The sequence below is a fragment of the Coturnix japonica genome, chromosome 3, assembly GCF_001577835.2.
Source record: "Coturnix japonica isolate 7356 chromosome 3, Coturnix japonica 2.1, whole genome shotgun sequence".
NCBI lineage: Eukaryota > Metazoa > Chordata > Aves > Galliformes > Phasianidae > Coturnix > Coturnix japonica.
This window is the reverse complement of record NC_029518.1, coordinates 1,886,296-1,904,778: the sequence shown is the minus strand read 5'-3', so window position 1 is coordinate 1,904,778 and position 18,483 is coordinate 1,886,296. Positions and strand designations below refer to the sequence as shown.

Here is an 18,483-nt window from a genome sequence, read left to right as displayed (position 1 = left end):
ATTTCAGCCTTGTCTTTCAGAGAAGAAATAGTATTTTAATAATACAGAAGAGCTTGAAAGCTGGTCAGGAACTAAAAGGAAACTAATCTGTGCAAGGAAAGGTTTTATTTCTACTTAAATAAGATTGCTAGAGCTATTAGTATTCATCACAGTTCCAGCCCAAAACACTTGCCAAACTAACCCACTGTTAAGGGAAAAGTAACTCTTACCCAACTGTTGCATATTTTTGTCCTTCAACAATAAGGAATTCAGTTGGCTTCCTTTCTTCAGCACCTAAACATTTTAGCAATAAAGGAAAAGGATGAGTTCAACTAAGAACTAGTATTAAATATAAAAGCTGGTTTCTAGAAATCAGGCATCCCCTCACTCAGGTCTGAAACCAGTGAATCAATCTTTGGGATACTGATCCATTTAAAAAACTGGGTCACTCACTATAATTAATAAGCAACCTCACTGGTCATACCTACTCGAATACAGATGGGATTTGACATCAAAAATCCCCCAAAGTCCCACAGTCATTACAGATTTAGAAACTTCAAATACAACAGGTTAGAAACACAATAAGAAAAAGCAGAAAAGGCTATGAGGATTTCTACTGTAAATTCTCCAGTGATTTGCTATGTATATTAATATTTTACCTTCAAACCACTTTTTCCCTCAGGCTTCACAGCAGAAGCTCTTACTTATGCAGTGTTTCATGCTAAATTTGATGCCTTCAGTTTCCTGTCTTCTTGAAGAAAGCTGCAAGAGCTTCTTTAGGAGGAATGGCTGACAAGCACTGGAGTTGTGTTCCATGATTTGTGTATTAAGGTATGGATGGAAGGTATAAGGCAAAACCTTCCATCCCTTCTGCACTCCTTTTGAGGGGCAGACAGGGCTTCTGCACCACAACATGACTGTATTCTCACCTATTGCCATCTTCCTTCCCCTCTGGGAAAGCTATCTCCCCATTCTAACTGTTCACAGACATTTATCGCGGCAATACAAGATGAAAATCCCCACGAGGTAAGAATACATTATGCATTCCCATAGTGCATGTGGGGAGACAAAGCACAAGGAGAAAAAAGTGACTTGTTTCAGGTCAAACAAGGTTTCTGTGTCGAGGTAAATAACTGAATGTACGTAAGTTTTCACTTCCATGTGTGGCCATACAACATGCAGTCTTTCACTTGAACAACTGGCAGACAAAGCAGTGGAAAGGTGCAAAGCATTTCATAACACAAAGGAAACTGAACACATGCACATACTCCTTGTTCCCTTGCAGCACTTCAATGAAAGACTAAATTTATGCATGGATTGTAAGCTAAGCCTTTACACTGGGAATACTACTGGGAACACAACTCCCTTCCTGTGCTAACACTTAAATGGGTTTTCAAATGAAAGAAAAATAAACTTTTGAAGTCAGCCCAAGTTTCAACACTGCTAACACAAAAAAAAGCATCTGTTTCCTTCCTTCTGATGCCCCAGTCATGCTACAGAAAACGAGCACAGAGCAGAATACATCCGTCAACATTCAGCAGCACTGTCTGTGGATCACACGTTTAGATTCCACTAATAGTAGAACTGCAAGATACATACCTGATGGCTTTTTTTCCGGGAGAGAAATTCTGCCATCTGACACAGAATCAACGAGATCCTGAAATTCGGCAGGAACTTCAGCTTGCTTCCAGCGCTCGTTGTCCAGGAGCAGGCTTAAGTTACAAAGACAAAAGAAAGGAGGATGAGAAAACAAAACACCCTGTCCAGACACTTCTCTTGCCTGTACTGCTGCTGAATCAAACCTATAGTAATATAAAAATAGCCAGTGGCCCAATGTGTTACATCATCAAACTTTATTATTAGAAAGAAGTGCTTGATGATTAGTAGTAGCAAACCAGAAAAACACCTTTTTGGCCCAGAGATCTGTTTATTCAAACTATCACAGAGCACAGTCAATCCCAGTAAGTAATAAAAGTCCTTACAAGATCACTGCCACTGAAACAACGTGGAAACACTGGAACTTTTGATGCTTATGATGAATGAAAACAAAGGGACTTGGTATGTGTTACTGGGAAGACTGCTTCCCAGTATGGGTTGGATTTTTGTGGTGTGTGGGTTGTTTTTTTCCTTGTTTTTTTCTTGGAGGTTCTTCCCTCACCAGCTAACTCCTGAAATAAAGCAACCCCATCCTCCAACACCACTTCTGAGTTCTTCCTGTAGCTACAAGCTGTCCTTATTTACTTAACTATAGAACAATCCAGTTTAAAGAAACTGCTCTGAAAGCTGTAAAAACCTAAAACAGTTGAAAATAATTGTGTTTTAAATTGGCTGCCCAGCCTGCCCCTCCTAAGTACAACTAAGTTATGAGTGATCCAGGCAATGAAGATTAGCGTTTTCCCATGAAAGACTTGTGTTTCCCTGGTGTTTAATTGATAAAAATTATGCATGTAAGAACATGAAGGTCTTCTACACAGAAATACCTTAGCTTTGTCTTCCTCTCCTCATGGAACCTATTCACAAATTTATTGGCTTGACTTTGAAGTGCTCCTCGCAAGGACATGCTTTTTCTGCCACAGATCTGCTCAGTATCTAAGATAAAGCTTTCCATCAAGCGAGAAAGAGCGACAAACTCATTGGAATTCAGCTTCTCCAGGAAGCCACCCTGTATGCAAAGAAACACGTATTGTAAGGAGACATAACACCACAAAAATTCAGAGAAGTTGAGAATCAACTAGACAGTACATCTGAGGGTTAGCAGTATTTTAAAGGCACATTCTTTTATCCTACATGGGACAGAGTATAGAGAGACTGCAGTACAAACAGCTGTCTTGTCAGAGATCATGCATTCTCTTCATGGAACTTCAAAGACAGCAAGTCAAAATATTAAACAGAAAAGTAGTGAAAACTCATGTTACTTTACAGTGATGTGATACATTAAAGCTTGGGTGCTGCGGGCATTAATTAACATCAAGTGACTGTGACAACAATTACTTACTACCAACTGGGAAAGCAATTTCAGGATTACTCATTAAGCCAGGAACTTGTAGTAACTTCGCACTGAGGATGAAGCTCCACCAGCAGCCTGATCCAAACTCCTTACCTTTGCTCTTGCCATGAGGAACTTGACTGAACGATCATGGCAGATATCAGAAGCATTATACAACAACTCTTGAATATTATTTGCCAGCCTGCCCAGTTCCAGTTCAGTCAACTTCATGTCATCACTGATTCTAAAAATGACAGAACCATTCATTTGAACATCAATTCATAGAAAACGGTGTTTCTGCTCACAATTTGAAAGAAGAAAGAGCTTTGCAGCAGCTGTCAAACATAGTTAATCACCAAAGCCACTCTGTACAGATGGGACCATCTAAGCTGCTGTCAATGCCACATCAGTCCCTGTGACAAGCAAACACAAAACCAAACTGTCCTTATATTCTGTTTTAATATCCAAATTACTATTACTTAAGGAAAAAACCATGCAACCATTACTAATACAATAAATACTGATGTTTATTGACCTAAACATCACCCAGCTCCCGTAACATTCGAGCATCACAAACGTATGATGGATAAACACAGCATTTTAGTCCCAGTGCAGGTGTAAGGTCTACCATAAATCCCTGTGCTCTCCTGACTGAAGTTTACAGCCATCGTTCTGCTACCTCTTTACCCTTCAGGGTCCTAAGCCTTGCTTTTTAAAATAACTTTGTGGCTTGTCTATCATTGTGAAGCAAGCACATAAGCACAGCTCTGCCATTCACCTAACCAGTTAAGATAACAATCTTCTGGTCTAGCCTGGCTGCTAGTGCTGACAGCATGAGAAGAGGGAGAAAGCCTGGGACACAACAGCACATCAACTGGGCGAGCAGCACCCTGACTGTGTAATGAAATGCCCATCTCCAAACATGGAGCAGAGGTACAAAGGAAAACAAAGAAGGGGTGAAGCAAGTCCATTTCTGAACAAAGTTTCACAATCAGACTTAGGAACTCTTTTGTTGCTTGAGAGCTCCATCTGTGTGGTATATTTTTAGCTAACTTCTCCAGACCAGTTGAGATCCTGCTACCTCCTCCTTCCTCTCTCCTCACTCTAACTCCGTGGACTCCTCTCATGTTGTGTTTTTCTCCCAACACAGGGTGAGTTGGTCCTTGTGCCACTATATATACAGAGGTGAAAACAAAGCTAACCAAACAAATCTGAGTAGGGACAGTGGCAGTCTATATGGATGACGGTGGTGGATAACCACTTTGTTTACCTTGAAAAGCACATTCCCTCAACGTACCTTTCGTTGCACACAACCCCCAGCTCCCAACACCCTGCTCCTGACAGCTGAGGCAGGTATTGCATGTACTCACATCATCTCCACTCCTCCTGGAGTAACAGACGATGTTGGCTCTTTGCTGGATGAAGAGTCGGTAGTGCACTCTGGTTCAGAGACTGAATCACTGCTACAGGGCTCACTGTTGGGGGAAGTGTTTCTCTGAGAGGTAGTGTCAGCTGCTACAAGTGGGAGGTCCCCCTCGCTGAACGCATCGCTTATAAACATGCCTTCGTGAGTCAGGTAAGCCACTTCTGTGTCCACGGGACTGTCTTTCACAGAGTTCTTTTGCAAGGTGTCCTCCAGTTCTCTGGTTCTTTGGTTCTTGTCTAGAACCAAGAGAACCACGCTACGGATAGTATTTAACGTTGCCTAGAATCAAATATAACTTTCATTACACAAAAAAAAGACCCAAAACCCTGTACCGTACACTCGCACTAGGAAAAGATTTTCTTTTACCCACAAAAATCTGACTAAATCCTGGCTTTATTTCCTGCCGTGCAATTAGCATTCAAAGGCAGACCCATCTGCCTTTGATGGTAACCTATATCAGATGTTTCCGAGAACAGTGAAAGAAACCTCATTTGGAGCAATCTAACACATACAAAAGTCCTGTCCTAATCCCCAGCAGCCTGAGATGGATGCAATCAGGCTACAAGAGGTATTATCTCCTTCCCAGCGCTCTCTTTGTTGGCACTAATCATTTTTACCCTGGATGGTGATATTCACATATCCCTCCTTTCAATCTAGTTTGAATTCTATCATCAAAAAAAACTTCAAATGGAAAGTAACTTTATCTCATGTCTGAACCAGCTACGTGAAAATCTTGGCAAATTAATGCCTTACCTTTATTCTCTTGAGGAAGATAGTAAACTTAGAAAAAATATCCTTCAATAAATCAAACCACTGAGGAAAATTCATCATTCTTATCTGGTCTGCAAGCCTAAAAAAAGAGAGTGGTATTTGGTAAACAGCAAATATTTACTAACCATGCTGACTACCGGCACATCAAGAACAAAAGCAAGCTCTAAATGGAATTGTAACTGTAACGAAAACTGCATAGACTTATCTAGCAAGACAACAGACATCACCTGAAATACTGTCGTGATTAATAGCGTGTGCAGTGGAATGGAGAAGAAGGCACAGAAAGATAGATCATGCTAGAGAAACAAAAGCCTCACTTTAGCTTTTCTAGGGCATAAGGCTCTTTTCCCAGAGATAAGCGTGTGTTACCATGAAGGAGGAGCTGTGGATTTAATACTATTTTAATCAAAAAATGAGACAACAAGGAAAAACAAAAATACCTTGCAAGTATTACAACAGCTGTGTTATTAAGTTCATTTTGCTGCATTGCAATGAGATCACTTTAATAAAAGTGAAAGTCAGCTGTTTGTAGCAGAGGGCAGGAAAGTCATTGACTGAACAGAAGTGAAACTCTGCAACAAAGAGTTAGGATCCAAGCACAGAATGGTAAACACTGGAGAATGGTGAACAAATAAATCTTCAATGTTTAAAAGTGATGCTGTGCCCAGTCTTTCAGTCTCAGCACGAACACCATGCAGACTCTGCTGCTCACTTTGTATTTTCAACTGCTCTGGCTTTCCTCAGGGTAGCCCTTTGCTGATCCCAGTGAGTCGTGGAGCTGCAGGAAAACAGGCTGGTGGGGCCCTCTGGAGATCCCACGTCCAACCTCTGCTTTCTCTTGTACCTGCTGCTTTTTGCCCTTTCCCTGCATACCTGGACAAAGAACCTGGCTCTGTCTCCACCTCAGCTGTACCTCTCCCATGGTGCAGCTGCAGGCACCTCACCCCTGAGCTTTCCACTCCCCAGGATTGCCCAGCTCTTTCACTCACTAAATCTCAATGCCTTTCTTGCACTGGGAAGTCCAAAGCTGAGCACAGCAACGAGATGCAGCCTCAAAACAGAGGGGAAAGATTATCTCCCTCGACTTGCTAGCTATGCTAACACAGCCCAGGCTGCAGCTGTAAGGACACTTCATAATCCATGGCCAACCTTCCCCCCCAGAGAACCCACAGGTCCTGCCATACAAATCTGCTCCAAGTCAGCCAGCCTCTGCCTCTCATCTTGTGAGGGGCTGCCCCCTCCTGGCTGCAGGACATGGCATTTGCCTCCGCTGGGCTTCGTGTACCCATTTCTTACGTGCTGGCATTGTTTGACCTCTGCCCGGGTAGCTCCTTTCACACGCAGTGTACTGAAACTACCAACACATTTTAACGCAAACAGGGAACACCTTCACACCGTTAAGAAGTGCATGCCTAGACACAGCAGTTCAGGCTGCATGCAGGGAGGTTCATAGAGAATTTTAATGTTTATTTCAAAAGTTAAATTTAAGGGAACAATTTCTAACTTTAGAGACAGAATGAGCAGAAGAACATATGCAGTTTTTCAAAGAGGCAGACAGGAGCAGAGGCTTAAGGTGAAATAAAAGGAGAATCCTTGATTATATGGAAATTAATATAAAATTAGAATGGTTAATTTATCTGTGCTAAAAGCATCCGTCTCCTATCCCCCACCCACCATTAAAGAAAAACAACACAACTAGCTGGATACTTACTTAACAACCACTTCTGTATCTATTTCTTCTATCTGCGATACCGTATTAACCACACACTGTCAAATTTAAAGGGGAAAAACAACAACAAAAAAGATCTTAGCTTCTAACTGCTGCTTTTGTTTCATAGCATGCACAGTAATCTTCATATTAAATAAGGAAAAAGAAAAACAAAGCAAAGGCATATTCGTATCATTTAATAATGTGGTTTTTTTAAGGAATAAAACCAAACAAAACCAGGACAACCCCCCCCTTCCAGTCACCTGGCTGGAAAATATCAAGAGCCTCCATTCCTAGATTTCTCTATGCTTACTGCTACACTGCAGCCTTTCCTCAAATGACTCTTAGAGATACCACTTTCAGCCAGCGCATGTGGAACAGGCCGACTTCTTTAGGTCTCACGAATAATGGATTTTTGCTCCAAATGCATCTTTTGTCTTACAGTGATTCGTTTACCCATTTCTTTTCATATTACTATCAGTTAAACCCACAGTACAGTGGGTTTAATCCTGGTCTTACCATGCACCTTGTGAATTTAGGTCCAGGCCCAGAACAGATGTGCACAGAATGAGCAGGCCCTTATTTTTAGGGCTTATGACAAGCTATGCCATTTGGGAAAACTGCATGCTAAAAGATAAAACAAATTTAAGCTAAAGCCAGTGGATTCAGAACAGTGGTAATCACACAGAGAATGCTGTGATCTTCTGCCATACTCAGGCTGCCTACTCCTTGCATCAAGTCTTCACTGCAAACAGATCTCTGTGCTTCCAGAAGCCCCTAATGCTTGCTGGTTCCCTAAACATGAGACCATCAGCCAGCAAAAAACATCTGAGCAGTTCTTACCCACTTTAACAAACTTTTTTAAGAGATTGAGGCAGCCTTATTGGATAAGTCAAAAACTTGGGGGCTTACCTGTTTTATTATGTTCTTTGCAGTAATGATCATTTCATCTCCATATATTTCATAAAAATTTAGCTTTCTTTGCTTTAAAAGTCCAAATACTAGTGATACAAGTCTTTCCTGTCAAGAAAAAGAAATACGCTAAAAATATCAAGGAGAGAACAAGAAACTGTGCAGCAATAGAAAGAGTTCACGAATCAAACACACTGAGGACAGAATTTACACCAGTCCAGTGCCTCCAGACTAATGCCATGACTGAACAGTACAAAGCTTCTTGTGGTAGTACCAGCTAAAGGAGCTCCTTCCTCCCAGCCTCTTTCATTCCTGTTCCTCAGTTGTGCTCATCCAACTGTGCTTACAGAAACACATTCTTAAGTTTAACACTTCCTTGTCCAGAATGACACTGAAGACAACTGCATCAGCACAAGTGAGAAGTGACACACTGCTGCCTGAAGGTGGGAAGAAATGGTAGAGCAAGAAATGGGAGTATTTCAACATGACTGCCATTCACTGTATGTAACAAAACCCATCCGTTATACAGGGCTAAACAGCTCACAGGAGCTAGCAATTACTGCAGAACAGTGCAGGCACTCCAAAGCCATCACAATAGCTTCATTTTCGAGATCTTCAAAGGAATACACCCTGCAAATGAAGCGTGCATTCAGGGCAGTCATATGCTTGATACAAGCACCTATGAGTGCACAGAAAGACAGAAGAAAAACAGCACACAACCCTTGCCACAAAAGTGGATTTTTATGGCCAAGCAGCTATAAGGGTCTGCTCTTTTCCACCTGTGTGCTGAAGTTCATCAAGTGCCCAAACTAAAACTTACCATACATTTAAAAGAGAAGCAATCATTTCTAACAAATAAAGTAGCACTGGATCATGTTTCCATACGGTTAGTTACAATTATTTAATTAGACCGAGTACAGAAAGGTATGGGGTTAATTTAAATGAGAAATTACATAAAATGGCAATGTTGCTACTGAATCAATTAGTTGATGCTAATTAAGGATGTTGCAGATGCAGACATACTCATCAGACAGTTTATTTCAATAAGAGACATACCTCTTCTAGAATTTGGCAATCATCTTCTAGGGGTCTATTTAAATCATTGCGAGCGTAAGTTGAAAACTCTGCAATCATCATTTTATCTATCAGCTTTTCCAGTTCACAGAGCTGTGAGCCAAGGTGCCTAAGGAAAACAGCCATTGAGATATAAGCTACATAATCAACCTGAAAATGAATCATTAGTTCACATTTGAAGAAAATAACCACACAGCAGGTAATTTCCATGCAATCAGTGCTAGCTTAATGGGAAGCACGAGTCTTCTGGTTCTTAGAGCAGCTGTAACCATGCATTTTTCAGAGGCAACATCATCTTGCAGTAAAAACATATAGACCTGAATATTAATGGGAGGTTAAAAATGGAAGCAAGAATTCTTTGGAAGGTGCTGAGTACCCTCTCTTCCCAATGAAGTGAAGTAGAACCAAGAATATTTCACGCTTGTATGCACCTAGTGCATCAGGTTCTTCCATTTCCGGCATTCAAACTTCTGATACAGTCACAGGAGATTTACTCCATGTGGCTGAGATACAGGGACAGCTTTACATGACAGAATGGCTGTCAGAGAACACAGATGAGTTTCCAAAGTTGCCACTTTTATACCACTCTAAATTAATTTCTCTCCCCTCCCCGCCACGTATCATAGATTTTAAACCACATTTTGCAGACTGTTTGCATACAAAGCCACAAGGTAGTTCCTCACATCAGAAACGTTGGCCAGCCTTTAGAAATGAGCAGCTAGAGAGACCTGCAGTAAAATTCCAAGTGAGAACCTCAGAGGTGCCAGCTACAATGTAGGGAATTCCTGACTTTAAAGAGGCAGGTTGAAACTGCATTGCTCACTGATGTTACTTCTTTATGGTAAGGGTGATGGAGCACTGGAACAGGCTGCCCAGAGAGGTGGTGGAGTCTCCTTCTTTGGAAATACTCAAGACCTGTCTGGATGCCTACCTGTGTAATCTATCGTAGGGAACTACTTTAGCAATGTGACTCAGTTTAAAGATCTCCACCTTTTCATTGCACACTATTTCTCCAGCCGTGCAATGAACAGAGGCCACCATAAGACTTGGGAGCAACCATGCTGGGGCTGTTAGATACAGCACTGCACCTACGGTGGAGATGAGGAGTGATGTTACTTACCTTTCTGAATAGTTACCAGCCAAGGCAAAGGGGACATTTCCCACTTGCATCACTACTTTTTGAATTTATTGTTCTTTTTAAACCTCTACTAAACCAACCAAGGAGGCACCATTCACAGAAATGCCTTTTTACAGGCCTGCAAATACATCCCACACCCAACTACAATTTCAAAACAACAGCATAGTCTTGGAGTGCCAAGCATACTCTCTGCTGACATGGCACATAACTCAGGTTATTCAATTGCATAACCAAACGAATTCTGATCAAAGTCACAAGTTAGCAGAAGAACACTCAGTATCAGCAATGTATGTACGAGCATCACTCGACTGGATACATTAGCCTTTATAAAGTTGTTTTGGTTTGGTTTTTGTAATTATTTTTTTTCTTCCTGAGTTAATTTCTACCTAAAATTTGGTTATTTTTCTGCAGCGGTCATTCTGGCTGATTCAAGATGTGCTTGTCAGCACAGAATGTCCATGGTTCGGTACGGTTGTTGAGCAATAGCCATGTTTTTATTACAAAACTGGAAACCACTGGGCTGCCGGAACCATGCAACCTCAAAACCAAATGAAACAGTAACTCAGCTAAGCAGACAGCTCCCTCTAAGCAGACAGTAATATACAGCTTTTCCCAAGAGCAGACGCTGCTGAACACATCCTATCTAACAAGTTGTCATCTGACCACTTTTTAAGCCGTTGGGTTTGATAGCTTTGCACTGGCTTTTGCTTGCAAAGCTCCTTCCAGCACAAGGGCACACTGGAGCTAGGACCTACACAGCACATGGTACTTGAACATTCCTACCAGCATGTGCCAAGGTCTGTCAGTCAAGACAGGGCTGAGGAATGGAGCTTTGCAGTAAGAGCTGGGGTGCAGTGTGCATCAGGACTGCAGATCACTGCTTGGAAACCACCTCTCATCTTTGAGCTACAAAACCCTGCAAGATGAAGGTTCAGACCCCACACTCCTAAACCACCTGGAGACAAGAAAGGAGTATAAAGCATTTCAATACTAAAAATGTATCAATATAAAATGTATTGAGCACATGCATTAGACTTAATGCTATACTCATGCTTACGCTTATGCTATACTTACATTATGCTTGTATGTTATACTGTGTCCTTTAAGAATAAGGAAACTTGGGTATATCTTCCCCCTTCAGCCAGCAAAACACACGCAACACATTCTAGCTCTGCTCACATTTTAGTCAAATCCTAGATGGTTACCTACCGGAAACTGTGAATGCCTTGAAGTTCCTGCTGCAACACCTCCTGTGTTGTTGCTATCAAGTCCAAAGCTCCAACAAACTCAGAAGTAGACAGCAGTAACTGTACTGTGGGCTGTGTTTGATGCACAGTAGCCATTAACTTCAGTTTATTGTATGCTTTTATACAGTTATTTCTGGTGAGTGACAGTCTTAAAACTCGAAGAGAGCCTTCACACATTACTTTATCAATTTTGGAGATTTTCTCTCTAAGCAATTTTACAGCCTGGGAGGTTTTCCTGAGGTAGTCCTGTAACTCATGCTGAGAGGTCATTGCATGAAAAAATGCTTCAGAACGCAGAGAAATCTGATGAGCAATATTGACTTCCACAATGTCCAGATAATGGCTCAGCTGGAAAGAGGATGGAAGGGAAATCAAAAGGCATTGCAATGGCACAACATGTTCATCACCATGCAAAACTATACATTGAGAGTACTGCTAAAATGTTTTATTGCATCATGAAAACTTTGCTAGCAATCAAAAACGCTATGATATTCCATTAAACCCTTTGTCAGAGTAGCAAGAAAATAACCATGCAGTATAGCTTGTTCACTTCTTTCGAGATAAGATTATAATCACCCTGGGAAGGCTGACCTGATGCCTAACCTGCTTGAAAATGACATGACAAATAGTTTTAAAATACCCAAGCTTTTGTACTGCACGGGCTGCATGCTGGCACCATTACAACACAGCCATTAACCTTGAGATGGCTCTCAGTACTAGCGTGCAAGTAAGAACAGCATACGTGTGCAAATATGCTATGTACTGAGAGTCATTTGAGTTGATAAAAGATGCAACATGACTGTGCTTGATGGAATTACTTTGGAATGGCTCTGTTCAGATAGTAGGTTGTAGCATCATCTTTGCAGAAGAATCCTCAGGAGATCTCTGGCTGCAGTTGCTTTTTGCCAACCAGTTTGAGCTGTTATTAAAGTTACTTCATGTGCACTGGCACTATGGGATTGCCAGAGACAAAAAAGGCCTACATGTTTGGAACCTGAGATTGAAGATCTTCGTGGTGAACAAATGCAAATTTATTATGCTACCAGACCACTGGGTTGGCCTGATTATCTGAGCTGTAAAAGCTCTGTGTTCTGGCTCATGCTGAATATGCAAACTCAAAGGACTGAGGTATTAGAATGCTCATCCGAATGCTAATACTCAAATGACCTGGTTTCTAAGAGGTGCCAAGCTCTCAAACCTCATGTTGGGATTCTAAAAAGCCTATCCAGAGATGGAAAAAAAGTCAGTTATGCAGTTATTTTCATCCTGCATACTTTTAACAGTGAGGATTTACGTAGCATATAAACTCATCATATTTATAACATATTTAAAGCACAAACATCCTCTACCAATCAGTTGTGACACACCTAGCCCATAGGAGAAGCTGAGACAGGCTGTGACACAAGAATCAGGGGAAGCGTTCTTATGATAATTTATATATAACATAAGTATATATGATTTTTGCAACCAGACACAGCTATCTACAGCCTTATTTTTCCACTCTGCTGCAGCAACAGGGGCTCTGGGCCTCCTTCACTCCAATTGCTGAGCATCCATCCTGCTGCTTCCAGCCAAGCACCGAAACTCTCCCCAAGTTCCAAGCAGGTGCCTGACACAGCTTTTTCATCATCGCACAGCAATTGCAGTGAGAAACTGCAAAGTAGCATTCCGAGAGTTCACCTTTAAGTATCATGAGCATGCAAGGAAGGAGCAAGCTACACTGTAGCCGAGCCTGCTTGTTTCCCCCTGACCTGGAGGGAAAGCAGGAACACTAACTCTTGGAGATCTGCAGACATCTTCCGAAAGATTTTGTGTTATTTCTTTCCTAAGGCACCTCTCTTGTTTTGTTTAATTATTTATTTTAATGCTAACTCCTAGAAGCTTTAGTAAATTAAATAGGAAGGAAAATTATAGTTACATCAGAATCCAAAATTATGTTGATTTCCTATAGCTTTTCAATTATTTTCTACTCTGACTACATAATCCTAACATAAAAAACGCATAAGACAGGACTCATGTTTCCGAGTGAAGCAGCTCTGCTTTTCTGCTCTCCAACACATCCAAGTCCATTGTGAAATGCAAACATGAATCAGTACAGATGACTTGATAACAAAATAGAAGAGAAAGCTCCTGGCGTATAAAAGACCTGGATTTTGGTGACGCACTGGATCAGGTTGCCCAAGGAGGCCATAGATGCCCCATCCCTGGAGGCATTCAAGGTCAGGTTGGATGCGGCTCTGGGCAGCCTGGTCTGGTTGTTGGCAACCCTGCACATAGCAGGGGGACTGAAACTAGATGATCATTGTGGTCCTTTTCAACCCAGGCCATTCTATGATTCTATGGTAAAACTTAAGTTACAAAAGTTCACGACACTAACACCTCAACAACAAGCACAAGACAGCAGCAGTGGACTGGACTGCTAGTTTCTTTGTAGTGACAGCTAGGATGAGTAACAACACATCGTATCAGATTCTTACCTTTTCTTGAAGTAACTTGGAGGAAGCTGCATCACGATTTCCTTTTCCACCAGCAGTACTAAAATGAGACCATGGTAAAACCGCATTAAACGTTAAGGGATCTTCCAAGGCAAAATCTGGTTTCATAAAAATCTGAAACAGAGAAAAAGAAGAAATAAATGCATCTCTCTTATCTGTATGTACTCCTTGCCAGCTTAAGAGACATCTTGGTTCACAAAACTAACAATGACTTTATTTGTTCATTTGTCAAAAGTCTAATTCTCTTTTATAAACTCAGACAAATTAGTTCTAGACCCTACAACTGATACACTTCATACTTTAAAAGCTTGCATGATCTGACAAAGCATCATCTTCCTAGAATCTGAAGGGAGCTCCAAAATGACCTGCATTATCAAGCATCCAATATGACCTAAACATCCTGAGCATGAAAGCATAGGTAACACTAAATTGCACACGTATCCCTAAAGGTGCAGTGCAAATATTCCTCGATAGCAGAGGCATCTTACTGCTGATATATTCATTGCTGGGGCCTTAATTTGTAGCAGGCTGAAGATGCAGCCAGCTGCTCACATGCACCAAGTGTTGGTTGGGAAGGAACAGAGCCTAAAGCCCATCTTCTTTTGCACATTACCACAAATGTACTAGTCACTGAAGGGCTCGGTTGTGTTATTTTCACTTGACAAACAACTATAGAGCTAGGGCACCTGGCTGGACAGCACTATCCCTTTCTCGGTTTATGAAGTGTAATTTTAATAGATTCAACACAGGCTATGGCATCCTACTACACTCAGACATTTTTGCTTAGGGGACTTCAAACACTGCAGTGATTGCTGCTCAGCTACATCCATAATTGGCACAGAGTTGCTTTACTTGAGGATTCAAGGAGTCAAATCTACTGCTAATTTGTACACAATATGTAGCATCCAAACTTCTGCCAAGCACTTTGGTTTCCTCCTGAAACACAGGGTGGCCAATTTTGCCTAGCTCTGAAGTTTTAACTATTAAAGATTTTTTAAAATGGCATTTGTACTCTAAGATCACAGGAATCTACTTCAGGATCAAGATCACAGGAAACAAAACAAAGACAATAAACAAAATAAACAGATTGTTCTTCATTTTGGTAAATTCTAAGTGCCAGAGATCTTCAACTTTAACAAGTCTTCCACGTACAAGAGAGTACATTCATGCATTAAAGACTCTATATGAGAAACTCTTATAAAAGCTTAGGGTTCAGAGAAACCATACCTTAGGTACTTGTTCCAGATCTGTCCTGGATTTATCTAAAATTAAGCAAAACACAGGTAGTCATTCATGAGCAAAGAACTGAAAACAACTCCTTAAACACTATTCGATACTACAAGGAATTTTTCAGAACAGAAGTGCCTCATGCCTCACAGCGAGTAGACAGGTGACAGAGTAAGAAATGGAAACACTGGATGCTCTGACTGAATGTGAAAGCATTTATCACCAGAACAGTCAAGCAGGCTGACCAGAGGCACTGCACACTCTCCATCCTTGAAGGTTTTAAAGGCCTGTCCGGGTAAAGCCCTGAGCAGCCTAGTCTGCCCACACAGCCAAAGTTGCTTTAAGACAGCATCTGCACCAGTGCCCCCTTCTAACCTGAATTATCCTGACTTGTTCACGCATTCTGCTGTCCTTTGCAGTTTAGGTCTTATGTTTAGAATGTCCAGAGGTGCTCCTACTTGGCTGCTTTGGCAGTGAAAACATTAGTAGTACAATGCAGTCTACTTAGAACCTCACATTCCATCATGCAGTTATAAATCAGCTGCAAAGGGCCGGTAAGAGATCCTTTACTATACTTTACTACCTATTACCCCAATTTTGGTGATGATAGGGCTGCCCATAGAATGATTTGTGCACAGCACTAGGAGTGTGGATGCACAACAGCTGGCCAGAAAGATGAATGAGAACTCAAGACAAAGTCCCAGGCACAAAGAGCACATAGCACAGAAGCAGCCTTCTCTCTGAGGTAAGTTCCACTGACACTTGCATACGATGAACTAGCTGAGCTGTGAGAACAGGTACACTGCCGTGAAAAGTGAAGAAGTTTAAAGCAATAAGCCAGAGTCTACCTGTCTTTGAGAAGCAGGGCAAACACTACATCAGCATTATCTCCCACATTTCTCTTGCCTCTTTGTCATCTTAGGGGTATTGAAATACAGACCCATGCTTACAACAGTAAAAGTCCTGGTCTTGTGAGCTGGAGTTAAGGAAAAGCAGGCAATGCCATAAAAAAAGAAACCAGAACATCCAGAGCTTCAGATTACCTAATGATGCTTCTATGAAAAACTGCCCATCTACATAAACAAGGAGCTTCCAGCTTCTTTGGTGACACAGTGATTTTCTTTCTCAAAACAAAAAACTCTTTCAAAATGGATTAAGTTAAGCCTGAAGAAGGAAATTTTCTATTTTGCGGTATGTGCCACGAACAGACTCAGTCAGGGACAGCTGCTTCAAAATAACAAGCCCAGAAAAACACTGCAGAGGGACCTCTTTATGCATGGAAAAGGAGGATGGAAGCTGACTGGAAGAATGAAGCCTGATCAAACACTGATTGACAGACTAACCTTTTTATGTTAACATTTTTCAGAAAATAATTTAAAAGAAATTAAATATTACAAACTTGCAACAGGTTATTTTTTTTTCCCCTTTGCTTCTCTCCTTCCTTTAGCTGGTTTCCTATTAGCAGAACTATTTCTCAAAAGCTTAGAAACTCCACTTTGCTACAACTGCAGGCACTAAAAAGCACTCCAAGTAGTCTTTGCTAAACCTAATTAGAGAAATACCTCTACAGAGAAGGCCCTTCAGGTCCTGGTGACCAACAAACTGACCATGAGCCAGCGGTGCACCCTTGTGGCCAAGCATCCTGGGCTCACTTAGGAAGAACACCACCTGCAGGTAAAGTAATCCTCCTCCTAAGCAGCATGGGTGATACAGCATTGGGAATACCATGGCCAGTTCTGGGCTACCCAATAGAAGAAAGATACGAACATACTGGCCTGTCACTGGATTCACTGCACAAAGTTGAATGAGGGAGCAGGGTGTATTCTGCATGAGGAGAGGCTTGGAGAGCTCAAACTGCTTAGCCTGGAAAAGCTCTTACTAATGTTTATAAATATCTGATGGATAGCTGCAAAGAAGTACTACGACTCTTCTTGATGCCCAGTGATAGGACAAGAGGTAAAAAGTACAAACTGAGACATAACATTTTTCATGTTTTACTCTGAGAATAGCCAAACACTGAAAAAGACTGTCCAGAGTGGTTGTGCAGCCCCCATCCACAAAGATAATTAAAACGAGACTGGACAGAGAGCAGGGCAGCTGCCTTAGGTGACCCTGCTTGAGCAGGGGGTTTGGACCAGAGCACCATCCAACATGACTTCCCCCCTCAGCCATTCTGAGATCCTCAAGGCAGACAGTTAGGATGGCCCGTGGCTGCCACTCTTCTTTGCAAAGAAATTTGATGCAATAGTTTCAGCTTATCTTAAACAAAAGAAAGTCTAAACTGCCAGGGACTTAATGACCTGCCAAGGAAAAAAATTATGAGCAGGTCTCACAAGCATTTTGACCTATCAAATATCAGCAGCCATCATGAATGTGCCTGGTCAATTATGCCTGAGTTTTCAATTATTGTTACAAAGCAATCAGCAGCAGCTATTTTTGCACACGAAGCCTATGAGCAAGTGAAGGAGATGATCAGTGTGTTATAGAATTCATGAAAGAAATGACTTTTTAATGATTAAAGGAAGGCTCTGACTGTACCATAGGTGCGTAATAGAGTCCTGTCGAAGGTATCCTTAGAAGGACAAATATTCTTGCATCTTTCATGAACTTTCTCTCTCTGTAAAAGAGAAAATACATTAAAAGAATTACTTTAGGTAGTTAAAAAAAGATACTTTTTCTCTGAAACAGAACATTTTCAGGGAAATACAGTACACTGTGCTAAATAATTCTGAAAGCTTTGCAATGATATTTTTTTTCCCCTCTTAAAAACTTGGGCGATGTTTGTCCAGGTGAAAGGACCAAAAATTTCAGCCTGTGGTACGTTTTGTTGTTTCTTCAGTATCTTTACAGCTCAAGAGAAAAAGAACACAGAAATTACTGGAAATCCACAACAGCCTCTCTATGCAAGGAGATAGAACAATAGATCAATGTCATGACAATACTCATTTGCTCTCTGATCCAGACATCACACTTAACACACAATACAGGCTTTTCCATTCCATAGCTGAAACCAAATATCTTGATTAGTCATGCTGAACTTCAAATTTTATCTACAGGCACAATCAACATTGGTGACCACAGCAGTTAGAAATTATAGCTCTGAAGACCACCAGCGTTACCTGGATCTCTGCTAGAAGCAACATCATGCTTCAGTTCCATGTTCTCAAATCCTTTGCTTTGCAGTCACTGCATTCAATACATGTTAATCTTAACAGATTGCTCTTAAATGTTTTAAATGTTGAACATGTGAACCAATGGCATTCAAGACAAAAGGATTAATAATCAGAAAGAACTGATACGACTGTAAGTCCTGGTACAGAGTACAGTATTCAAAAATACAAAAGAAAACATATGGAATCGTCTAGAGGGAACATTTCTCACACTAAGGATAATGAGATTATAAAACAAGAAATACCTGGATGGAGAGTCAACAAGCACTGGAGAACAAATTAATCATCAGCTAGATGTATGATGCACTACTAACAAGGACAACCACTCATTAGGAGGAGGTTCTCACATC

The 18,483-nt window shown here is 41.2% G+C and overlaps 1 protein-coding gene across 3 annotated transcripts in view; it reads right to left on the bottom strand.

Annotated features, from left to right (window-relative positions):
* VPS54 (VPS54 subunit of GARP complex) overlaps positions 1-18,483 on the bottom strand; it is a 39,024-nt gene that overhangs the window by 10,981 nt on the left and 9,560 nt on the right. For all 3 annotated transcript variants that reach the window (XM_015856553.2, XM_015856551.2, XM_015856555.1), the window contains 13 exons: positions 17,502-17,580; positions 14,964-14,998; positions 13,719-13,850; positions 11,204-11,589; positions 8,839-8,965; positions 7,783-7,890; positions 6,874-6,929; positions 5,145-5,241; positions 4,336-4,670; positions 3,080-3,209; positions 2,460-2,641; positions 1,579-1,691; positions 210-273 (listed from right to left, as the gene is read on the bottom strand). In XM_015856553.2, the coding sequence (XP_015712039.1) occupies positions 210-273; positions 1,579-1,691; positions 2,460-2,641; positions 3,080-3,209; positions 4,336-4,670; positions 5,145-5,241; positions 6,874-6,929; positions 7,783-7,890; positions 8,839-8,965; positions 11,204-11,589; positions 13,719-13,850; positions 14,964-14,998; positions 17,502-17,580 (1,844 nt within the window). The remainder of the gene's footprint in view (positions 1-209; positions 274-1,578; positions 1,692-2,459; positions 2,642-3,079; positions 3,210-4,335; positions 4,671-5,144; positions 5,242-6,873; positions 6,930-7,782; positions 7,891-8,838; positions 8,966-11,203; positions 11,590-13,718; positions 13,851-14,963; positions 14,999-17,501; positions 17,581-18,483) is intronic.